This window comes from Acanthaster planci, linkage group LG09, assembly GCF_054643075.1.
Source record: "Acanthaster planci isolate LZ-2023a linkage group LG09, COTS_SCS, whole genome shotgun sequence".
Taxonomy (NCBI): Eukaryota; Metazoa; Echinodermata; class Asteroidea; order Valvatida; family Acanthasteridae; genus Acanthaster; species Acanthaster planci.
This window is the reverse complement of record NC_141785.1, coordinates 7,467,815-7,490,053: the sequence shown is the minus strand read 5'-3', so window position 1 is coordinate 7,490,053 and position 22,239 is coordinate 7,467,815. Positions and strand designations below refer to the sequence as shown.

The 22,239-nt window shown below is 38.6% G+C and overlaps 2 protein-coding genes across 7 annotated transcripts in view; both read left to right on the top strand.

The window, feature by feature from the left end:
* Positions 1–4,321, top strand: part of LOC110988307 (3'-5' exoribonuclease HELZ2-like) — a 41,834-nt gene extending 37,513 nt beyond the window's left edge. For all 3 annotated transcript variants that reach the window (XM_022251676.2, XM_022251677.2, XM_087141089.1), the window contains one exon: positions 469–4,321. In XM_022251676.2, coding sequence (XP_022107368.2) covers positions 469–596 — 128 coding nt within the window. In that variant the 3' untranslated portion in view covers positions 597–4,321. The remainder of the gene's footprint in view (positions 1–468) is intronic.
* A 266-nt stretch (positions 4,322–4,587) lies between these two features.
* On the top strand, positions 4,588–21,787 carry LOC110988320 (SEC14-like protein 2). Of its 4 annotated transcripts, none has more exons than XM_087141479.1 (13): positions 4,588–4,919; positions 6,270–6,359; positions 8,718–8,797; positions 9,622–9,691; positions 10,198–10,241; positions 10,974–11,036; positions 11,756–11,944; positions 12,530–12,686; positions 13,341–13,424; positions 14,256–14,359; positions 15,393–15,538; positions 16,720–16,883; positions 17,517–21,787. In XM_087141479.1, the coding sequence occupies exons 3-13, from the start codon at positions 8,744–8,746 to the stop codon at positions 17,627–17,629; spliced, it is 1,188 nt and encodes a 395-aa protein (XP_086997605.1). In that variant the 5' UTR covers positions 4,588–4,919; positions 6,270–6,359; positions 8,718–8,743; the 3' UTR covers positions 17,630–21,787. The 4 variants fall into 4 exon arrangements, with proteins under 4 accessions (XP_086997605.1, XP_086997604.1, XP_022107386.1 ...); XM_087141478.1 differs by having other exon boundaries at positions 6,270–6,363; positions 8,722–8,797; XM_022251694.2 differs by lacking the exon at positions 6,270–6,359.
* The last annotated feature ends 452 nt before the right edge of the window (positions 21,788–22,239 follow it).

Here is a 22,239-nt window from a genome sequence, read left to right as displayed (position 1 = left end):
ATGTATTTTTACTATTTTTGAATCCGGAAACAAATGTTTCCCTAAACTACTTTGTTCAGCAGTTGGCATGTTTACTGGCTGGAAACATTTCCAGTCAACAGCATAAAGTGTACTAACTGAGCAGTCATCCAGTGCGGTCATGATGCCATACTCATATTTTTTCCATATCATATTTTATTACCGTTGAATTTGTTAAAAATCTCAGGTTTATCATACTAAAGTGGCCCATAGCTGGGGGTGGGGTTGGAGGCTCAAACGATTGCCAACTCACTGATGATTCCTGCAATACTTTATGAACACTTTGGGTGCCACAAACCTCACTCTAAATACATCGGTAAGATATCTGCCAGACGGTAAACAAGATCACATCACAGAAGATATCATATCGACAGTAGCAGCAAGAAGGTGAGGACCACAAGTGGTTTTGTCTCAACCTTATGAACCTATCCTTTCATTTCTTTTTATCAGGCAATCAACGCCTTCTGCAGGTGCATTCTACGTTGAAGGAACTGCTGGACTATTACCGACGAAATGGCGCTGTCCTGAATGCACACACTTTCTTGCGTCGGATGATCACTGATAACCAGAACCAGTGAATACAAACTTGAAACTATATCTACCAGATTTCCTTTCCAGCCAGCAATTTTTCAGATAACAGCAACTTCATGTTTGTCAGTAGGACACAAGATCCTCTGGAGGGTCAAGGATTTTTTTAAGGGGGGAGGGTGGTCCTGCCCTAAAGCTGGGCATACAAGTCCGGAACTTTTTTCATTATTTGTAACTAATGTAATTTGTAAATAATGTAATTTGCCATGCAGGATGATGCGATTAGTTAGAGTTACATCCTAGTCAGTCACTAGAACTACAGTTTAAAAAAAAAAGAATTCTTGTGTATGATTTAACTTCAAGAGAGGAAGTTTTAGACACGGTCTTTTGATATGTAAATAATTACCTTCAGTTAAATGGAAGAAGTGGTCTGTTACATGAACCAAGCCCTAAGATTCACCTTTGACAGGATTGGCTTGGGTTTATAATTGTAAATAATTAAATGTAATTTAGCCATGTAGGGTGGTGTGAATACTCAGCTTCTGGCAGTCACTCAAATTGTATTGACGTAAAACAAAAGAAGGGAAAAAGAAATCTAAACTTTTCTCAGCATTCATAAGGTCAACCTGTGTGACAGCGAATCTTCAATTAAGAGGCCCAGTTTATCCAGCCTTGTTTTCATGGGCACAATCTTGCCACGCCATGTTGGTTCCAACTATTCCTTGTGCAATCTTAACCCCTGGTATTGTAAGATTGAAATATCCCACTATTTGAGAGATTTAAATTGGGACTGTAATTGATATGTATAATCATCTTGAATAGCCAGTCAGTATTTCGTGACCATAGGCTATGAAGAAACACGCATACAGCCCATGGAGTCAAGGTTTCAGTTTACCCATTGTACTTTCCAGAAACATCTAGGCATTTTCTTTTTATTTGCTCTTGCTTTCCCTTGGAGGTCTTATTAATTCACCATCCCAGGTAAAAGATCATGTCTCGTCAATTAAACATTTTTTTAACTCTGCTGAAACTGGCATCTAAACAGAGCTTCTTTCTAAGCACTTAGTTTTTAACTCCTTAGGTAATCTATCGCCCAGCCCCTTTTTGTACAGCATGTAGTATATAAAATCATGCATTTAATGTGCAAGTCTAGTTATGTTTTCCATTATTTTTGTACTCATTTCCATCATTTTGATACCTTTCCAACTTAAATGTTTTTGTGTAAAACCTGTACCATTTTGTCGTAGATCTAAGGTGCAATTCCTTGAACTGGTTGTGTTCAATGACAAGTTCATCTTTGTGGCATTTTATCCATGTTAGAGATCTGCTAAGCTTCTTCCTAAGAGAAACACTCTGGCATCTTGACTATTTTATTTCTGTCCTCAAGGGCAGATCCAGAACTGAAGTTTTGGATGGGGCAAATGGTTATTTGGTAATCAAAAGTTTCACAATTTTTTCCATGTCATCTTTCCTGTCCTCTCTGAAGGCTGAAGCTACAGAGGGTATCATAATTACATCATGTCATCTGAACAGTTAGATGTTCAACATGTAAATAATATGTGACTTTATAAATACATGATGTATATAACAAAAATCTAATGTACATGTAGTTTGATTATGTTTGTAGTTATGATGTATATAACACACGTTTAATGTAGTTAGATTTCCCATTGATTGGTCTCTTGTAGTAGCCTATGTATATTGTAATCCAGAAATATATGTAAAACAGTGCAGGTTTGGTGTCTGTTGGTAATCGAGGGTGATGTGTTATTCAAAAAATCAAATTATTTTTCTGAAGTGTTCTGATGAGCTGTGTAGTTTACGTTTTTACATGTTAGTGTAGGCTAGTGCAAGGAGTAGTGGTATTTTTCATTAATCCTAACTCCAAGGCCTTTTTACTAGGAACCATCCTCAATCCTCTGAAATCCTCCTATTTTCAACATGAAAAAAGTACATTCACCCTCAATCCTCTGAAATTCTCCAAAATTTCTTGAAAATGTTATTTGGAGGTGTGCCAACTGCCTGAAGCCTTCAAAATCCTCCGGTAATTCCTCCCGTTGTGTTGAGGCAGTGCAAACGGCATTCTTGAGCAGTTCGGTTGATTCAAAAGAAATATTGGGTTGAATTTATGCATGACATGACCTTCACTCATGGCATCCTTCATAATCAGCCTTGCACTTTTGCCATTAACCCATCCTCCATCCTCCAAAATCCTCCAAAACTGCCCAAAGGATTTTGGAGGATGGAGGAGGGTTACAGAGAATAATATTATGCAGCTAGTTTACCTAAAGTGTCAGGGGCTTTTGGTGTTTGATACAGCTACATGTACTTACAAGGGGTTGCCAACAGTGGAGAGCAAGTTGTTTTCTCCTATTAAGATGTAAATTCTGTCAAAGTTAATCAGTAACTAGTGGAGAAGTGACTGTTGGGAAGAAACTTTGCCGCATATAAAAAGGGGGCTTCAACCCTTCTGTTTCACTCCTTAATTTCACTAACTCAAATTTGAGGAAATTGGGCCAGAATTCCAGTGCTTTGACCAAACTTTGGTTGGGAGGCTAAAAGGAACAATGAATAAAGAAATAAATAAATAAAAATAAAACAAGGCAAAAGTACATTTACTTTTGATTGAATAATTGTCATGATTTTTAACGTTGCTCGATGAGCATTTTGTTTGGTGCTTTAAATCAGATTTCCTGACGAACCCCACATGAACCAAGACTACAGTCGAATTTCCGTTTAAGTCATTCATTTTCAAAAACTTTTGAAGAATTGTATATTTTCACTAGAAATCACTGAATCCCTGGTTTCATTCTTTGGAACGGGAAGAGAATAATGGTGCCGTACGCTTCTTAGGAAAAAACACGTCTCGTTGAAAAAACTTTTTTTCTGAATTGGAACTAAAAATTACGGGGATTTGGAAGTGCAGTCGGACTTGTTGAGATCCTGCAATACTATTTCCAGGGATGATGACATCGTAGAAGTAAGATGTCCACATCCTAAGATACTTTATCATGGAAGATGGCATCGTAAAAGTGAAATGACATTTTTTGTGAATGGGTGCATTGACAAACCACATTGAAAATGTACAGGTGTCCTGGGGTGGTTTTGTCTATTAAAGCATTGTCTTGCTATTGCCATGATATTAATAAGATTGATAAAATGACATGATGTCTCGCCATCTGTTACAAGTAGTGAAGTGGACATCACACTTTCTGGATGTCTCTGGATGATGACATCCTGAAATGATTATCTCAGGATCCAACTTTAGGATGTCGTCAACCTGTGATAGATTATCTGAGGATGTCGTCATTCAACTTCTACGATGCCGTCATCCTATGAGAAATTATCTGAGGACGTCGTCATCCAACTTTCACAATGTCGTCATCCCTTTATAAATTATCTCAGGATGTTGACATCTTTCTTTATTATGTCCTCATCCCGAGAAAAAAAGTTAGGATCTCAACAAGCCGGATGGCACTTCCAGAGCTCTGTAAAAAGTGCATCTCGTAAAATGAACTTGAAAACCTTGTAAAAACGATCATGAAAAAAATGTAATCGTGTCACAAAAACGTAGTTTTTACTCCACGTTTAGAAAATGTTCACACCATGGCACTAGTGGGCTTTGTAGCAGTGTGTTAACTTTTTTTAGTTATAAACTATTGTACTCTCAGAAGCAGCTTGCCTAAAGTTGAGATGTGGAGCAATTTTTTTAATTTAATTTTTGTATAGTGCGTGCATGCTGCGCGTGCCAATAAAGTTTGTGCTTAAAGTTTCATTTGTCTGTTCTTGTTTATTTTCTTGGAATGGAAAACCCTACGACCGAACACTTGTCAATAATTTATTCAAATCAATTGGTACGTTGGGAATGAATTGCTTTGTCTTGGAGGAAAGCCAGGAGCAGAGTCAGAGGGGACTCAGCTAGTCCACTCCCTCCCCCTTTTTTTTGGCAAATCCTTTGTTTCTCCTTCCTCCCTTTGTGAAATCTTCCCGCCCCTCCAAGCGTTTAGTTTTCACACAAAATAATGGGAGGCACGTACCGAAGAGGTTTATCTAAATGAGACTGCACTTTGCACGGAAGGGTTTAGTCCGAGCAGTGGCCTGTCAGTATTGGGCACTCTAGCTCCCTCGCACCAGCTGAGCTGTTATCTATCATACAGTGATTTTAGTAGAGCCCGGATAAAATCTTAACATAGGTTTACTCTGTCTTGACTAGAGAGGGCACTGTACCACCAGTGTACAGCATGCAAGACGGAGGTGCATTAGTACATGTACTAAACTGTGGCCGGCTGTTTTGTAATTATGAATTTTAGACTTTGGAATGAGGATTTGTGATAGCGTTTTATTCATTGAAAATCGGATGGATTCTTACTGAGGTAAGGTTTTGATCTCCCGAAAGCGTAGTTTTACTTAATTTTAAAACTTCTTACAAATGTTTAACATTTTAAAGTTTTTTTTTGTTTATTTTATGGAGGAAAAAAGGAAGGAGTGTGAAATAATTCTTATCATATGCATACATCTTTAAAATGCAGTCGAAAAGGGTTGAATTTGCCTAATGTTGGGTGCGATCGGTTAATCAGCGCGAGATCATACGCTAGTTTCAGTCAGTCTGTGGTTAATCCTGTTCCTGTACGAAATCTCTAACTTTTAGAAACAATCTTCTGCATCTGTGCACTGAATTGGAATGATCAATGAAAATGCAATTTTCAGAAAGTGAAGTTATCGACAGAGACTAAGGATTGATCCCGTAGATTGACTGATTACGCCTAACAAGATCATTTGAGGGTTGAGCTGTCTAGTGTCATAGCAAAGGTGTCTCAAATGTTACGATATGTGCCATTTATGTGGAAGAAATTCCAAATTGTACATGTGTACAGTAGGCCCATGTGAATTTTGTTTAAAATTTAAGTCAGTGGATATTGAATTGGGAACCAGTCCATGGTCTTTCTTTGTTATATTGGATTGGAACTGATAATGTGGAGTTAATGTTTTTAAATTTTAAGACTTGGCAATCTTTGCTCTTATCTTTGTATGGTTCCAGGGTCCAAGTCACTTCATGAGATGAGATTCAGACCTTGTGAAATTTGGACTTTACTTAGTTCCCTTAAAAAAGTCATCCGTGCCAAATCTGAAAAGGGAAATAATTGCATAAATGAAGGATGTGATTTAAAAAAATAAAAGATATTGTTACACAACAGAAAGACCCCCAAAAAAGAAGGAAAAAACTTGTGCATGTACAGGGTGCATCTTAATTTGGGCACACAGATGGTCATCCATACGGGTCACAGTTGTAATAAAGGTATACTTCAAACGATCCATAGATTTTTATAACACAGGCTTTGCATTTGTCCCCTCTTCTACGCAGTAGACATGTATGAAACTACATGCCTTTTGGCTTTTGAGGATTGAAAAACTTTTTTTTTTATGCTGAAAAACTGTTTGTAAATACTGAACAATTGTCCATGCAGTTCCAGAGAACTGAGGTTGCCGTTGCTGTGGTGCAACTCAGGGCAGACACTGTTTATTTTATAGGCTGTTTAATGTTCAATTTGTGAAACCATATTTGCTAATTGAAAACAATTCTGAGAAACAGTTGCTGGATTGTTGAGTATCATGCACTTGAACAACAATTTATCACTAAAGAAAAGGAAATTCATCTCAGCAAAATATCAGACTTTAGTTCATTGTGTGTTGGAAAATCAGTGTAATTTTGTTGTTTTTCTCAGGGATGATATAAATGTGTAAGTTTGTGGGAAAACCGAAAAGATATCCAAATTCCTTGTGAAACAGCAAGCCTATAATCAGCTTCTATACCGGTAGGTAAATGAGATGTGTAGGTGCATTGTCAAGAGTTTTTGATTGAGAGAAATTACATTGCATCTGTAGACCCTATAATTCCAAACTTGTTTCTTTTAATTAATGTCATTGGCTCATTTTCCTGTGTAGAGTATGTACATGTAGGAAGCAGCTCCCGTTATGTACATGTAACTTCCTTCAGGCAATCCTCATTCGTGCACATTTCAGTTGCCTGTTTACCCTTGTAAGACTCTCAGCCACCCAACACACTCATCAGCCACTGCAAAGCAATGTTCTCTACAGCTCTCTGCAGTAACCTTATAAACTCTGGACTGAGCACCCATTCTGTCTCAGTAATGGATTTGTGGTGAGCACTCAAATCTCCACTTATTCCAATAAAGAGTTCTAGATCTCGTCTGTATTTCCTAGTTGGTTGAAGTTGGCCAATATTAATGAAATGGTTTGGGATTTTTTATAAAATACAAATTTGCACTGTCAGTTCAACTTCAAATTAAACTAGGTCCTAATGTTCTCATGTCCATGTATCTATGATGTTACCCCCCTCGATCCCCCTTTGGACTCGATTGCTGGTACTTCAAGAACTGTAAGGTTTACATATATGTGTATTTTCAAAACCTTACAGTTCTAAAAATAACTAACGGTGTCTATATTTTTGATGATTCCAACCACTGCATTTGGGCTGGCCCCTGTGATCTGCCAAGTTGTCAAGATTGGCAATATTGTGCTGATGGCAGAGCCTAGTTTTTGTTTGTACCAAGGATGGTAACTTGGCTTGTTTTTGATACATTCTGCTGGGCATGAGCCACAAGAAAACTGAAGAACACTGAGAACTTTCTTTATCACAATTTAGTAATGGGGTATGCTGAACTGTATAAACTACTGTGACTGGGATTGGTGCTATACTTCTGTTTACTCTCCTCATACATGCACCTCAGTATTCATTCTAGTGTCAATAGCCCTTGTGTCCATTGTTCTGTCTGGTAAGACTGATTGACCTTCAGTCTTTTATATATGCAATGACAGGATCTATTTTGAACACCATGCGCTGCCTTCACGGCACATTGCTGCAGCTTTCAAGCTTTGTTAATCATTGTTCATTTCAATTCAGGCCTGCGTACTGTAAGTGATTTTTCTATGAGGTAATGGAGAGAGCTGAGTAGAGTTCAGGATTTATCATTTGTGCATTTCTTGTTGTCAGCAACGTTAGCTGAAATGCTCTAGAAGGCTGCTATAAACACACTCATTGATGTTTGATAATGCTGTAAGTATGTGTATTTTGAGAACATCTCCCATGTTCTCAAGTATGTCGATCTTGTGACATGATTCTCAAAATACCCCACATGATTTTGTCCGGGGACCTTGTTACACCGATTGGTTAATTCGCCTAATTACAGGTTAGAACTTACGGGGGACTGTCTTCTTGTAAAATCTCTTAAAATGACATGCATTTCCCAGTTTCTCCAAAGTGTAAAGCATGCCCGAAGGAATAACTTAATTTGCAAGGAGTTTCAAAAGTCATTGATTTCTTTCTTAAATTAAGCCACTTGAGCATGCTTTCTATCAACAGTTTGATTGGTTGGTCTTTGGGATTTATACTGAAAATGATCAACTCTACACTGATACTTTTAAAAGGATGTCTCTTTCTTATTTCCCAAATGGCCATGATTTTCTGAATCATTGTTTTCTTAGCATTGTGATTGCATTTTCTCACTTGACGTACCTGGTACTGTTTTCTGTCAGACTGCCTTAAACATACCGGTATACCGATCCACTCTTTTGGTTTTGTCTTGTAATTGGTTTTGCCTCCCCCTTCCACCCCAGCCTTTTAAAAAAAAATTTTAGGCCTTATTTTTTAATTGAATTTTGTACAGTCACATCAGAATAATTTGGAATTGCAGATAGCATTGCTGACGCGACGTTTGTAAAATTCTACAACGGTTTCCTACAGCAGTTATAAAATTGAATCGTCTTTCATGTACACACAAGAAGTTTGCACAAGAATCCACCTGTGTCATATGCATGGACATGAAGTGATGAAGTGTCTCCATGTGCACTGTGTTTCATAACCAAACATAAAATTACATCGCTCTTGGTGGAGTTGTAATGTTTCATCACAAACCCAGAAAATGTTACTGCATGTGTGCCGCATATGATGAATAACTTTGTTATGACAATTGAGACACTGATGTGAACAGGTGTGTAAGTTGGATTATATGTTATAAGAGTCTACTGGTTTCATATTTCAGCTGACTAATCATTTATGTTTCTCTGTTCCTTTTTTTCCCAACAGTATAGAAACTCATTCCAGGACTTTATATATAAATATATATCATATTTATATTTTCGTTTCTTGTCAGTGAGCGGATTATACAGAACTGAGAAAATGAGTGGACGTGTTGGGGACCTCAGCCCAAAACAGGCAGAGAAATTGAAGCTGGTAAGTGATGCAATTCTTATGACAGTAACAGATCTTAAGACTCAAATTTGGACTTGGTCAAGACTCAATTCAAATTGTAAACAAGCTTTTACATGAAGGGGGCTCAGATCCTCCAACATGTCCTAATTAACTCCATTTGGAGAATAATTTAACATGAGCTGAAGCTTGCCCCATAGGGAATTCAGTACAACATGCACATTTAGACTGACATTTACTACTCACTGCGTAAGTCAGACAAAAATCAGGCAATGCTCGTTAGTGTGAATTTCCTCAGTGTCCTTACCTGTCCAGAAGAAAAATTGGATAAACTTTTCGGAACCTGCTGCAGTAAATAAATAGATTAAAGTCTGTATGATTCATGACTCTGACGTACATGATACATGTACATACATGGTGGATCCATTTTGCCTGACGTATCCATGTACCTTGGATGACTTAAACTTGACTGCAGTAGTTGGACTCATCAATAACTTGGAAGTCTTTTGACCTCTACAACCTGCTGAAACTCATATATCGAGTGTGTGTGACTCATGATGAGGTGAACTCACTCTTGTTTGCTACTGTGATAAAACATGTTTCTGTGCAGTAATTTGATAAAACAGTGTGTGTTGTTTTTAAGTACTTTAAGGCAAGTCTCAAACATTGAGTTAGCATATTATTTATACTTAAAAAACCCAGAATCTGGCAAATTGCCATAGTGTGTTTGCACAACTTATGTTTGGAATAAAGTCCTTGTACATGTATTTGTGCCTTGAGTGGACCATTTATTGTATTTAACCATAGACATCAAACTTTGCATCATTCTTCGTGAATTCTTTTCCCAGTTCCGTGAAAGAATCTCAGATATATTGACGGCAGAGCATGATGATCACAACCTTTTACGATGGCTTCGAGGTAAAAGCAAAAACATCAATTTTTCAAGCAAGTCAAAGAGCCAGGCTGCAATTTATGTAGTGATGGCTTCAGCTTGTGCAGTAATCAGACAGTTCATGTTATTGGCCTGTAAATCAACAGGCTTTATGATGGTTCCTGGTATTATTGTCACGAGCGTTCTGTACCAGCCAAAAAGAATAAGAACTTCATTGATGAAAGGAAGTTTTCCATTTGTTGAATGCAAGTTGTTGCATGTTATTGTTGATATATTATCATTGCTTTGAAAAAATACCCTGAGGCTACAAATGCCACTTTGCACTTCGCTTGTTGGAAAATGTAAGTCTTTGCACGACACTACCAGCTTAATTATGGGATTTCTGGCTCTGTACATTTCATGAAGTGAAGTGAAGAAGTAATTCTAGTCAGTCAAACACGGTCTGTACATTTCTGTTGTGCATTGTTGCAGTTTGTGTATTTATAATTTACTTTTTTACTTTCCTTGTTTCTTCCATTTGAAAAAAACCCAGCAAGATCATTTGACCTGGACAAAGCAGAAAAGATGCTACGAAATGTAAGTTTTGATTACAAGCTCATATAATTGCTCATCAAAAGTTTCATGAGGCAAAAACACACATGCAAGAAAAGGGAAATTACATGTAATAGGCAAATCTAAATAGATATAGCTTTGTACTGAGATATTAAACAAAATACCAGACACAAAGTGACCATTTTCAGCGAGCTTTATTGTTTTGAATTTGCTACTATGTGCAACAAAAGGGAGAAGTCATTATTTGTATTAAATTTGTGTCCTCCATGGTTGGAAGAGTGTCAGTGTTCAAAATTGAAAATAGATTGAGAAAATAAAATGGAAAGCAGTGAATACTGGAAGTTAGTGTGCTTTTGTTGATTGACAAGTTGAAGGCACTAATTCCAAGTCAATACAGTTTGTGTTAGTATAAGAGTAGATACCAACTGCAACAGACTTGCATATCAAGTGTTAAGACTAACTCCAATGAGGAGCAGCCTGTGTTTTCACACAGTGTCCAGCTTCTCCAAACCTCCCATCCCCTCAAAAATCTATATTTTATGTGACAAGTCTTTCTTCTTCATTTTCTTGTATTTATAGTGTGCCAAATGAAATGATTTGCACTGTTTTTAACATGTGATGAACGGCTGGTGAACTTATTGGCTTGTAGTCTTGACTTTGTTAAGGTTTCAAAGAGATCAACTTGTCTTGTTTTTATTTCATTTTATGAGAAAGATCAGTTGTGATCAAATGTTTTAAAACATGTTGATTCTGCAGCATATTTCCTTCTGTAAAGAGTGGAACATTGAATACATCGTAGCAGAATGGAAAGCACCTGAGGTAAGAGTCGTGCAGTCCTGAGTTTGCCTGACCAAAACGACCCATCCAATTTTGTCACACATTAAGATTCAATGTTGTCACTCATTATAACTCCACGAGCGAAAAAATGGATGAATGAAACAAGTTGCTCAGCTTTTAAAGTTCACAAACCACTAGAGATAAACGTCTAGGTGCTGGGGCTGTCCTGCCCTTTCATTACTGTTTGTTTGCACTCCAAAGATGCTAAAGCCTCATGCATGTTGTCTTGATCTACCAGTCGCTAAGCATTGTAATAACTGAACCCTGGTAGCTGGTTCATAATTTTGACCACATTTTACTGGAATTTTAAGTCATAAATGTACATAAGTGCAGTCCTGAAGTCTGTCCAGAATACAGAAAATGGACTCATGCACAGGCTAATCCGGGGAAACAGCATTAACTTTGGTGGCCCCACACTTTGTGTGCCAGTTGTAAACTTGACCATGCGTAGATTTTGGCAAGTCACAGTGTACTTTTGGTTGAAGAGGTATTCAACACGCATACCACTTGCACATTAGCATTGTGCCCCTGCAATGATTGCTTCTATATATAAATGACTTCACAGGAGAACATCTTGACGCTTATGATGTTTTATCTTGAACGGTGATATCATTTACACCCCAGAACAGGGGTACTAGATAAGTAAGAGTAACCTCTCCAGAACGGCTGGCCAACAAACCTCCTGACTCTCTCTGAGACAGGTCCTGGAGAAGCACATGATTGGTGGGCTGTTTGGGGAGGACAAGGAGGGACGGCCTATCTACTACGAAGCCTACGGCAGCGTGGACTGCAAAGGTATCATCTACTCCAGCACCAAGGACGACTTTGTCCGGTACAAGCTGAGGATATGTGAAGCCATCTATCAGAGGTTCGAGGAACAAACCAAAAAGGTGCTTATCAGTGTAGGGAGACTTGGAATCCAAATGGTTTTGAGCATCTCAAATCACAAGTGTTTCTCCAATTAAAATGCCTATCCTGATTGGGACCATGGAAGACCCATTCGGAACAGCTTGGCACTTGGGAGCAGTATTTGTTTCCATTGGGGAATTGTGTGCCTTGTTTTGAAAAGAATTTTCTGATTTTTTGCTCTCCCTTAAATCTGTAAAAAAAAAAAAAAGAGGTACATTTAGACAAAGGTGAACTTCTTTTAAGTACACTCTATGTCCAATAACTGCCACAAATTTGTTGCCATTTTGAGGTGTGCAACTGCTGTAGAGAAACTTGGTCGCGGATATCAGCACTGCATTTTTCCAATTGATCTAAAATGCATCCTTGTTTATAGATCCATGGACCTAGTAGATCCATAGGCCTGTGTAGACCTACAGACTTTTGTAGAGCCATGGGCCCTTGTTGATCCATAGGCCGATCGGTGGGTCCACAGGCCTATCATGTTTCTGTAGGTCCTTGGGCCTGTGTAGGTCCAGGGGCCTACACAGGCCCGTGGACCTATACACTACGCATAATCTCTTCCACAGCATGGCCGGAGAATCGATAACCTGACCATGATCCTGGATCTTGACCAGGTGGGCCTCAGTCATCTTTGGATGCCGTTCCTGAATGTCTACTTTGATGTGCTTAGCAAGTTTGAAGCAAACTACCCCGAGACCCTGTACCAGTGTTTCGTCATCAATGGTAAATTTGGCTTTCAAATCTTGTCAACTGACAAGGACTTTCGCCATTTGTCTGACTAACTGATATGAAGATCAGACGCATTTACGTAAAGCGAAATCTTCAGGCCACTGTATTCTGTGCACAAACAGGTACTCGTTGGCTAAAATGGAATGCCATTAAAAAAATGGCTGCAGACAACAGTGATAAACACCCTCACTTAAATTATGTGGGAAAAATACTCAACTCTATAAGTTGTTTCAGATAACCATAAGATAAGAGCTAATTTCCTCATCTTTCGTTCCCTGATTATTTCTTTGCAGGGTAAACCAATGACTTTTGAAGGGTTGTCACCCCTAAGAGTGTTCTTGAAACCTCATACCATTTTGGAAAATGATACCTACACTCTGTTGCAAACTGGAGCAATTCAGAGGGCCCAATGTTTATCAAAGTGTCCACAGTAACACAAACAGTCCTATTGCAACCCTCTGCCCTGTTTTCATTTAAACCCTAAACATTTTGTGGACCTAAATTCTCTAATAATGGAGAATATTAGGGCATGCAAAGCATGATTTGGTCTGTACAGGTTACGTGGGGCCTTTTCTGAAAATTAAAGAGTCCATAGTGCCTCATAACGACCACATTTCCTTGGCAGTAAACGGTTTTGTTTCATTTTAGCACCTTCCATGGTGTCAGTGGGCTACAATCTCTTCAAGCCCTTCCTCAGCTCGGACACGAGGACAAAGGTCAAATTCTTTGGGGGTGAGTTGTAGCTCTGACTTATCTACAGTCTCTCTAATCCAAAGGTTAAACTTTGTCTTCATTGACTCCAGGACCATACTTATTGTTAGAACAAGATTTCCCAGTTCTAGATAAAACCATAATGATTGGGTCTAGTATCTGCTTCATATCAGTAACCTTGCCTTAAATCAGTTGGCACCAGTATTATTGTGACCCAGACACAAATATTATTTTCGGCTTAAAAATTGATGGTATTTTTGGCCCAGAATGAAAAAATGGCACAACATTCCACAGCCACAGTTCTTCACAGTGTAGGACTTTACAAACACTGGCTTGTGATGGGCAAGATTTTTGTGACATTTCTGCCCCTAAAATTCTCAACTGTCTCATTGCCGATATTTTTGAAATTTGGCATGCATGTAAAGACATTGTTTGGCCCGCAAGCTTACAGGCTACTAATCTTACAATCTTAGGCCTTTTTAAATGAATTTGTTCAACAACAATTTACTGACCTTGGCTTTACCTTTTTAGGGGGTCAAAACTTTCACAGCAACTACAGTATTGGTAACATAGGATTCGTAAGGCAGATTCCACTGTAAGTATTGGCATGGCTGCCAACTTGAAATAGGGTTTGCCATGGAAGGCACTGCAGCCAGTGCATGGGGGCATCGCAGCAATGCTCTCCCATGGCCACCGTGCAGTTTGAATGGGGCCTGCAACTGAGTTACCATAAATAGATTATAGAGCCACGTTTTCACCCTGGTACAGGGACCTGAATTAAGTATTGCTATCTGCTTGTCAAATCCCTTTATGCAACATTATACAAAGTTTGTAATGGTGTTCTCCTCCCAGGTAACTACAGAAGTAAATTACTGGAGGTTATCAGTCCAGACCAGCTACCCAAACATTACGGCGGCACAATGGTAGATAACGGCGACCCAAAGTGTAGTGACAAGGTACATGTAAATTAATTTTTCTGCGAGGGAGGGAAAAAATTAAATGCCAGTATTTTACCCGAGTCACTATTGAAGAGACCTTGGAGGAAAGATAACATAAGATTTGGGGAGATTTGGGCGTAGTTGTGTAAATGGGAAAAAATGAGTCTGTGATGTAATGTTTTCAAGATTTAGCAAGTTGTAAAGGCAAACAATTTGCATTAATATTACGTTTCTCCCCACATGGAAATGCCTTTATGCAAAGAGAAGCTGTGGTTGGATATGAAACTACTGCTTGCTTCTGCATCGTTCAATTCACTAAAGGAATAACTGTGACCAGAGAAGGCTCTTAAATGGTTGGCCTTTTAGTCAATTTGCAATATATATTTCTCATGTACAAAGCCGTACAAACCTTGCAGAAATTAGTAATTCTCAAAAACAAAAGTTCGCAGCGGACTGAAAATGAAAACAATTTTTCTGGGGAGAAATGGCCGAGACACTCATTTTGTGGGATCCAAACGGATCCCACAAAATGAGTGTCTTGGCCATTTTTTCCCCCAAAATTTTGTTTCAATTCACATGAGCAAGAATAAACTAAGCTCTTGGTTCTGATGTTTCACTCAGTTTTGGCATGCTGATGAAAATGGACATTAGGCCGCATAAAAACAGTTGAGGGCGCCCATATGAACTTTAGTGCAGGGCCTTAACCATAAGTCAAACAATGGCCCTGGGTACTTGCAACTCCTTCTGTAAGGTTTGGTAACATGCAGGATTAGTAAATTGTAGAATGAAAAAAAAACAGAAGAAAAGAGTTTATGGTAGTGTATTTTTTTTTCAATTCAAAACTTTCATGTCCTGTGAATTTTAATACAATTCATCGTGACATTTTCCCAATGGCAGAGGTACATAACAAATAATACAAGGTTTTTTGCGAAGCAAAACTCAAACCTTTTCTTTGAATTTAGGACAATTTTTTAAGGGGCACATAAGTACCCATGGTTTAGGGTGTCCGGTTCCCGTACTGGCCTTAAATACACACCGCTGTCTTATGCAGATCAAGTACGGAGGTAAAGTGCCCAAGTCCTACTACCTCAAGGAGCTACAGTTGGCCAGCTCCATTCACCTGAAGAAAGAGACCGTTGCTAGTGGTGCTAAGCTGCAGATTCCTCTGGAAGTAACGGTGCCCTCCTCTGCCCTTCGGTACAGTTCAGTCAAAATCTTTGCAGTTGTTTACAGGATACAGTTGTTTCCCCTGAATTGGCGCTCTTTGACATTACCCTTGACATTCCTTGTGCAGTGGGGCCAACCAGTGGCGTAGCCACGGGGGGCCTGGAGGGGCATGTGCCCCCCCACAAGTTCTTGGTGCCCCCCCTAAAAAAAATGGATGAAGGGATATTGAACAAGGCTAACATAACTTACCCCCAGAAAACCACACCACTGAAAGCTGGTGCCCCCCCTAAAATCCTAGCTACACCACTGGGGCCAAACCTCTTTGAATAAACTTTTCAAATTCCCCCAAATAAAAACTGGTACTATTAACTTTATAATGCATGCTGTTGAACCTCTGCGAACAGTTCCAGTGACATGAAATTTAGTCAAAATTCAAAAACAGTGACACCCGGAAACTTTTTTCCCTAACTTGGCACAATTAAACAAATCTCAGAAAATCCCACATAAACACTGGAAAAATTCTTCAAAGTCGATAAGTTCTAGTAAATCATTATTACCTTCACTCACATACCTGACTACATGTGGGTGCATTTTGAAAAGGAAATCAGAAAATCAGTCCCAAATGAAATGTCACTGGAACTTTGGAGCAGTATTGCTTTTTATAATGAGCAGTGCAGTATACATTATGAGACTGGTCCAGCAGAGCAGTCGACTAGACTTAAGCTTCAACCTTAGCATTAAACTAGCATACAAATTCTAGTCAAAACTGCTGCACTTACTTAAACTTGCCTGGCAGGCTAGTAAAGAAAAGCCTACACATAAGAACTGTCATTTGTCATAATTGTGGAGATGAAAAAAATGTTAAATCGATTGTATGTTGCTGTTGTAAATTGCAGCAGGTTTGAATACTCCATTTTTTTAAAGTTGTAAAATTGATGGCAAGACTTCACAGTTAAAAAAAAGTTATCTTTGCTTAAAGAATGTTCAGTGGGCTAGTGAACATTTCTGTGGGCAAGTGAAAAGAAGATAGGTTGAATTGACCAGTAGGCTAGTTAAAAAAGTTTAAGGTCAAGGCTTGACGAGGCCACTCCAACCATTGTTGACTGGTGTGTATTCATTCAGAGTTTGTTGAATTAATAACCATAGTTTTTGATCAAGCTTGCTCCAAGATTGTTGTCATTGAACTGTCTTCTTTTCCGCCCTCCATTCAGGTGGGAGTTCCACACTGACAAGGATGACATCGCCTTTGGGGTCTATCGCAAAGAAACAACTTCGGATGGTTCCACTCGGTTGGTGGAAATTCTGCCAAGCACCCGGTTCACCTCTCATCTGGTCCCCGAAAGCGGGTTGGTGGAATGCGCTCAAGTTGGAACCTGTGAGTACATTTGGAGTGCCCCTTATGCTCCTGGGTACAGCAAGTGTTGTAATGAATCACAGACATTTGTTACTCAAGTTGAGTCATCAGGCCATGAAGTGAGTCAAATTGTGTTACAGGGAGTTTGGGTCAAGTCAGATTTATGCTGGTGGCAATTTGAGACGTTACTACTTGAATGCCATGTGTTAAATTTGATAAATTAGGAAATAAAGAGACAGGTATGGGATTCAACGGTTATGCATGATAGTTTCATTCAGACTTGTTCACATGTAGTGAGACTTGTACATTTAGCATTTTGGAAATGAATCACTTATTTTCTAACTTGAGTCGAGTTGCTTGCTTGCAGTGTATTGAGTCTTGTTGAGTCAGTTACCTGTGGGAACTCAAGTCAAGCTGCCAAAAATTATGACTCAAACTTGAGTTATTGAATTGAGTCATCACAATTCTGGGTACATCAAAGGTCCTTTCCAAAGGCTATTCTTGCTTTGTTCAAAAAGTGATCACTTTTACCTTGTATAGAAAATATGCACAAAGGCAAATCTGGTGTTTTACGTTCCCTGTAAAGGTTTAATAAGGCAAGTAAAGGTTTGGTAGCATCTTGGTCTGAGTGACTTGTTTGATTTTGTTTCTCAGATGTGGCCGTCTTTGACAACAGCTTCAGCTGGGTCAAGAGCAAGAAGGTGTTCTATGCGGTGGACATCATCCCTCCAGATTCAACAGATGCAGCATCGAGCAGTAAAGAGTGACCTGGGGGTGTGTCAGCAGAAGAGCCCCCAGAACAGCCTCCCCAAGGAATAGTAAAAGCAAGGTTACTAGGCAGCTGTAGAAGTATTCACGTCTCTATGGATTATTGATCCCCGCTCCTTCCCTACCCCCACCCTTCTGCTGCTTCTATCCCTTGCCACAGCACCCAATTGAAAGTAGTTAATTATAAGAATGCGTCCCAGCCTGACAAAATATGTCAGAGGTCCCCAGAGCTTCTCTTAGCAAGAGGCCCATAAAGGAATCTTGCACAGTCCAAATAAGTTGCAACCCTGAACAATTTCCACCCAGATAATTGTATCCTGATTTTTGTCAGGATACCATATACACCAAGTGATTCGTCAAAATGAGGAGACGAGTTTGTTCTTTCCAATGTAAACGAAATCAAGTTTTCTTAAAAAAAAAAAGAAATGGCCTTAAGACCCATTTTGTGGGATCTGGTCACAAATGCTCTTTACTAGCTGTTGTGATGGCTACATGTGGCACAGTACTTGGGACAAAATTAAGTTTGATGAAATGGAGTTTTGATGCACAGATTAGCAAAATACTTCCGAGAAGCAGTATATTTCAGCAAAGCAGTACTGTAGTTGAGTTCTTCTCTGAGTAGAAATTGAGCCTTTGAAACTGGTACATATACAAGTTTACATTTTATCTCAGGGAGTTAGCTTAATGCCTTGACAAGAATGACTGCTGAAATGTTACAGGATTTGTTTCTCCAAGAAGTCATGGATAAGGTTTGAGTTCTTGTGTTGATACTCAATATATCCTGCATACAATCCACCCAAAACTCATCATGCACTTACTCATCCAAAATACTCAGTCAGTACAGGTTTAGTACTTAAGGTGAATTCTTGTTGTACCATCTGATATGTCAGTAAACTCAAGACTTGAGAAAAAGACTCATCATCAATTCTGCTAGTTGATGTAACCTCCCAAAATATGTCACTATGAAGTGTCGTCGATCCGTAGTGCAAAGGATACAACAGCTTTTCAATTTCGTCGCACATCGACTTTAAATCTCAGTGAGGAGGTGAGGTGGGCTGACAGTACTACGAGATTAAATACGCAAGACTAGTACGACAACACCGTCTTGGGTCACAGATAAGGCTGAATCAGCCCATTTAATTCTTCATCTGTGCCTTGCAAATACACTCGTTTTTCTTATGATGCTTACTCTCCCCATCCATTCTCCATCTCCCCCCAAAACATTCCGTTTTCAGAACATCTCCCCACTTCTTAATTCGATAGAACCCACAATCGATATTATTTTCTATTGCTCTTAAATGCGCACAGTCGCATCACGCGCAGCTTGGCTACATGCGCCCAAAGAAAGAGACATCTTATTTATGTAGTTTCCAAGTGCATTTACATTTTTTTTTACATATGCACCTTTAACCACTTCATGACGGGGCATTTTTCAATGTTGATGATGCTGAGCCGGCATGACTATCTTTTTTTCGTTTTCAAAATCCTTCAAAAATTCATCATTTCATTTAACGGTTGTTTATAGCTGCACCAAGTAATCTTTAGGCACTAGTCTAAATTGACAGGTGACCTTCATTGACGCCCGATTATTTCAGCCAGGCCAGCAGCCTTGTAAACAGAGCCCAGATTGTGCGGTGTTGTATAACTGTCTTTTGTTCACAAACCTGGCTTAGTGCACTGCTGACCTCTTTTCAATAGGGGCCAGATTAGTGTGCAGTGGTGTTGGGGGCTCATCGCTGCGGTGGTGGAGCGCGTTTGTCCCTGGTGGAAATCTATTTGCTCTGAATGCCCCAAACCCTGATATACGGTTTCAAAACAAGGCTGGATTATCACCACTTTTGAGAGTGAAAAATGTCCGTCATGCCCAGCAGCCTGGACTTTTGTTCGGAGTACGGTCTTTTGTTACAGGGCCCTGTTTCCTTTGTCCAAGTTCGGAGACCCCGGCCACCCATATAAACCATACATCTCCGATCCCGGACTCCCCGGCAGGAAGTGGTTAAATCTGTGTACAATAATAAATTCTACTTGAGCATTCTCTACGGTTTAGGTCATGACTTTCAATCCACTACAACTATAAAGCTGAATTGGGCGTTTTTTTCTTTGACATGGGTGTGTGTTTTGAAATGAGTGGAGGGGATCAATGAATTCATACTGCTGTGGCATAGAACATATGTAAAATGTTAGCCTCTTTCAATGCATATTTTTTAAAAGACCTTGCGTGTTAGCTTTGTATGAAAAATGTTGACATTCAATTGAGATGATCAGCCCTTTTTAGTGATTGCATTAAAAGGTTTGCTACGTAGTGAACATGGTGAGGTGAAATGATACATTTCCGTCAGTGACTGTTACCAAGAAAGCCGTTTGATTTGAAAATATACCGAAAATATACCAATATAGTTTGAACTCTTTGTTCCTCAAAACTTTTGTTGTAGCTGCTATTGCTAATCTGTTTGAAAAGTTTTTATCTCTAGTGCAAAGATAGTGAAAAGTAATACATGTACTTCTTGAAGGTTTGTGTGGTGATGGGTAGTTAGTATCAGAGATTGTAAAAGTGTGTTGTGGGTATGTCACTTTGTGAGTTGTGTAGCTCTGCAAAGAACAGGTTATGAAGTACAGTGTCAGGAGTGGATTGAAGATATGGTTTTTACTTACATTCATGATTAGAGTGTCACTGGATGAAGATTTGAAGACGTTAAGTTCAATAGTTACTTTGAAAAAGCAAGCCTAAAGTTTTGTCTTGAAGTGATACAAAATATGGTGTATGTATACAAGACTATCTTGGCATCTTCTACAAAAAGTAGACCAGTATTACACATCGTGACATAGCACAGTATTAAAAATAGAACTAAATGTTCTAAGAGAGAAAACAAACAGGAATACATAAACTTGATTTTTAAAAGAGCCAGGAGCACAGTATTAAAAATAGAACTAAATGTTCTAAGAGAGAAAACAAACAGGAATACATAAACTTGATTTTTAAAAGAGCCAGGAGGGACAGAATTTGCCCCTCATTATTTGCTGATTCTTTAAGAAGTTTTAGAGTAACTCTGAGAAATCATTTTGACACTAATTTTGTGAAAATTGAACATACCTGTCTTGCACACAGCCCATTTTCCAAAACAGGTCAGCCAAAAGTGTATACTTTTTCCACTATGGTGCTTATTGCATGCGGGGTGGCACACATGTAGCCTTCAAATGACAAAACAAAACTGTTTGTCTGATTGACTTCAGATTTCACATTTGATATAATAGGGAGTGTCTGCACATGCATGCTAAGTTTCCAAAATATCAAGCATGGCAAAACTGATGTATTCATTTTGAAGAAACAAATAAAGTAATATTTTACACAATTTTACACAATTTACACGTGATTAAAGTATTTTTGTTGACAGAAATGTTGACATGTTAAAATGAGATGTTAAAATATTTCCATGTAAACATTTTAATGTAAAGGTTAGTATGCTTTAATTACTAAAACAAATAATAGCTAAAAGCACAAATTTTGTATCCCCAGAATTAGATTCAACCTTTTGCTTTCATTTTTATTTTCATAAATTAGAGCCTTTATATAAAGTGTATAATTTTTGATAGAATAGATTTTGAAATTAAAAAAATGCATTAAATTGTCTCTCACCTTAGAGTTTTGATCAGGGTTTTTCTTTTAATATTTTTAATTGACAGCAGCTTATTTCACACAATTCTCAAAGAGAAGTGAATAACTTGTTCAATTTTTATGGGCCTTTTTAAATTAAGTACTTGCCTGATCTACTCACACCAACAAAGTAGATGTTAAAAATTTTCTTGATGCCTTGCCAAAATTGTTGCCTTAATGTTGATGTTGGTTAAATATTGGAGGTTTGATATTATAGGGCACTAGGTTGGGGTGTAAAATGAGTTAAGGGAAAAACCCCTCCCCTAGGTTTCATTGCAGTAAAAGTTATTTTAGCTGAAAAAATACATCATGTGCTTGCCTAGGAATTTTCACACTGACGTATGTCATGTAATTTCTCTGGAAATAGAACTATTTTGGGGCATTAATTATTATCGACTGGTTAAAAAAAATTGAATGGATTTCCATTTGTTTGTGGATGTTTTAGATAGTCAGTGGCTATTGAGTGGAACAAAATAAACAGCTCTGTCCTGTGTAGTTGAATTGAGCAATAGTCTCGTTTTGGTGACAGACTTTCTTTTCGTTACTGTGTCATATTTCATAAAATGTTGTGTGAAACTATGGCGTGCGTCATTCTCCCTCTCTACATGTGTAAAGTCTTTGCCAATGAACTACTGAATGAGCCGGGATGATAGTCTGGTTCCTGCCTCGGGTACTGAAGGTACCCCCCCCCCTCAACTAATCCACTTTCCTTCCCCTCCCTTGAATAAAAAAGGTGAGGTGTTACTTTGCAAAACAATAATTATTATGTCCTTCGTGGTTGTCACCGATTTCTGCAACTTATTCCTTTTTTTTTTTTGCTGTTTTGATTATGGACTTTCCCCTACACCCTTCACGTTTTTCAAAGTACGTGTACTTAGGGCAAGGGGGTTTTGACGTAATAAGATTTCTCATTGGCTAAAAGTTGAGAGAGATTATACAATTACGCTTTCTCGTGTT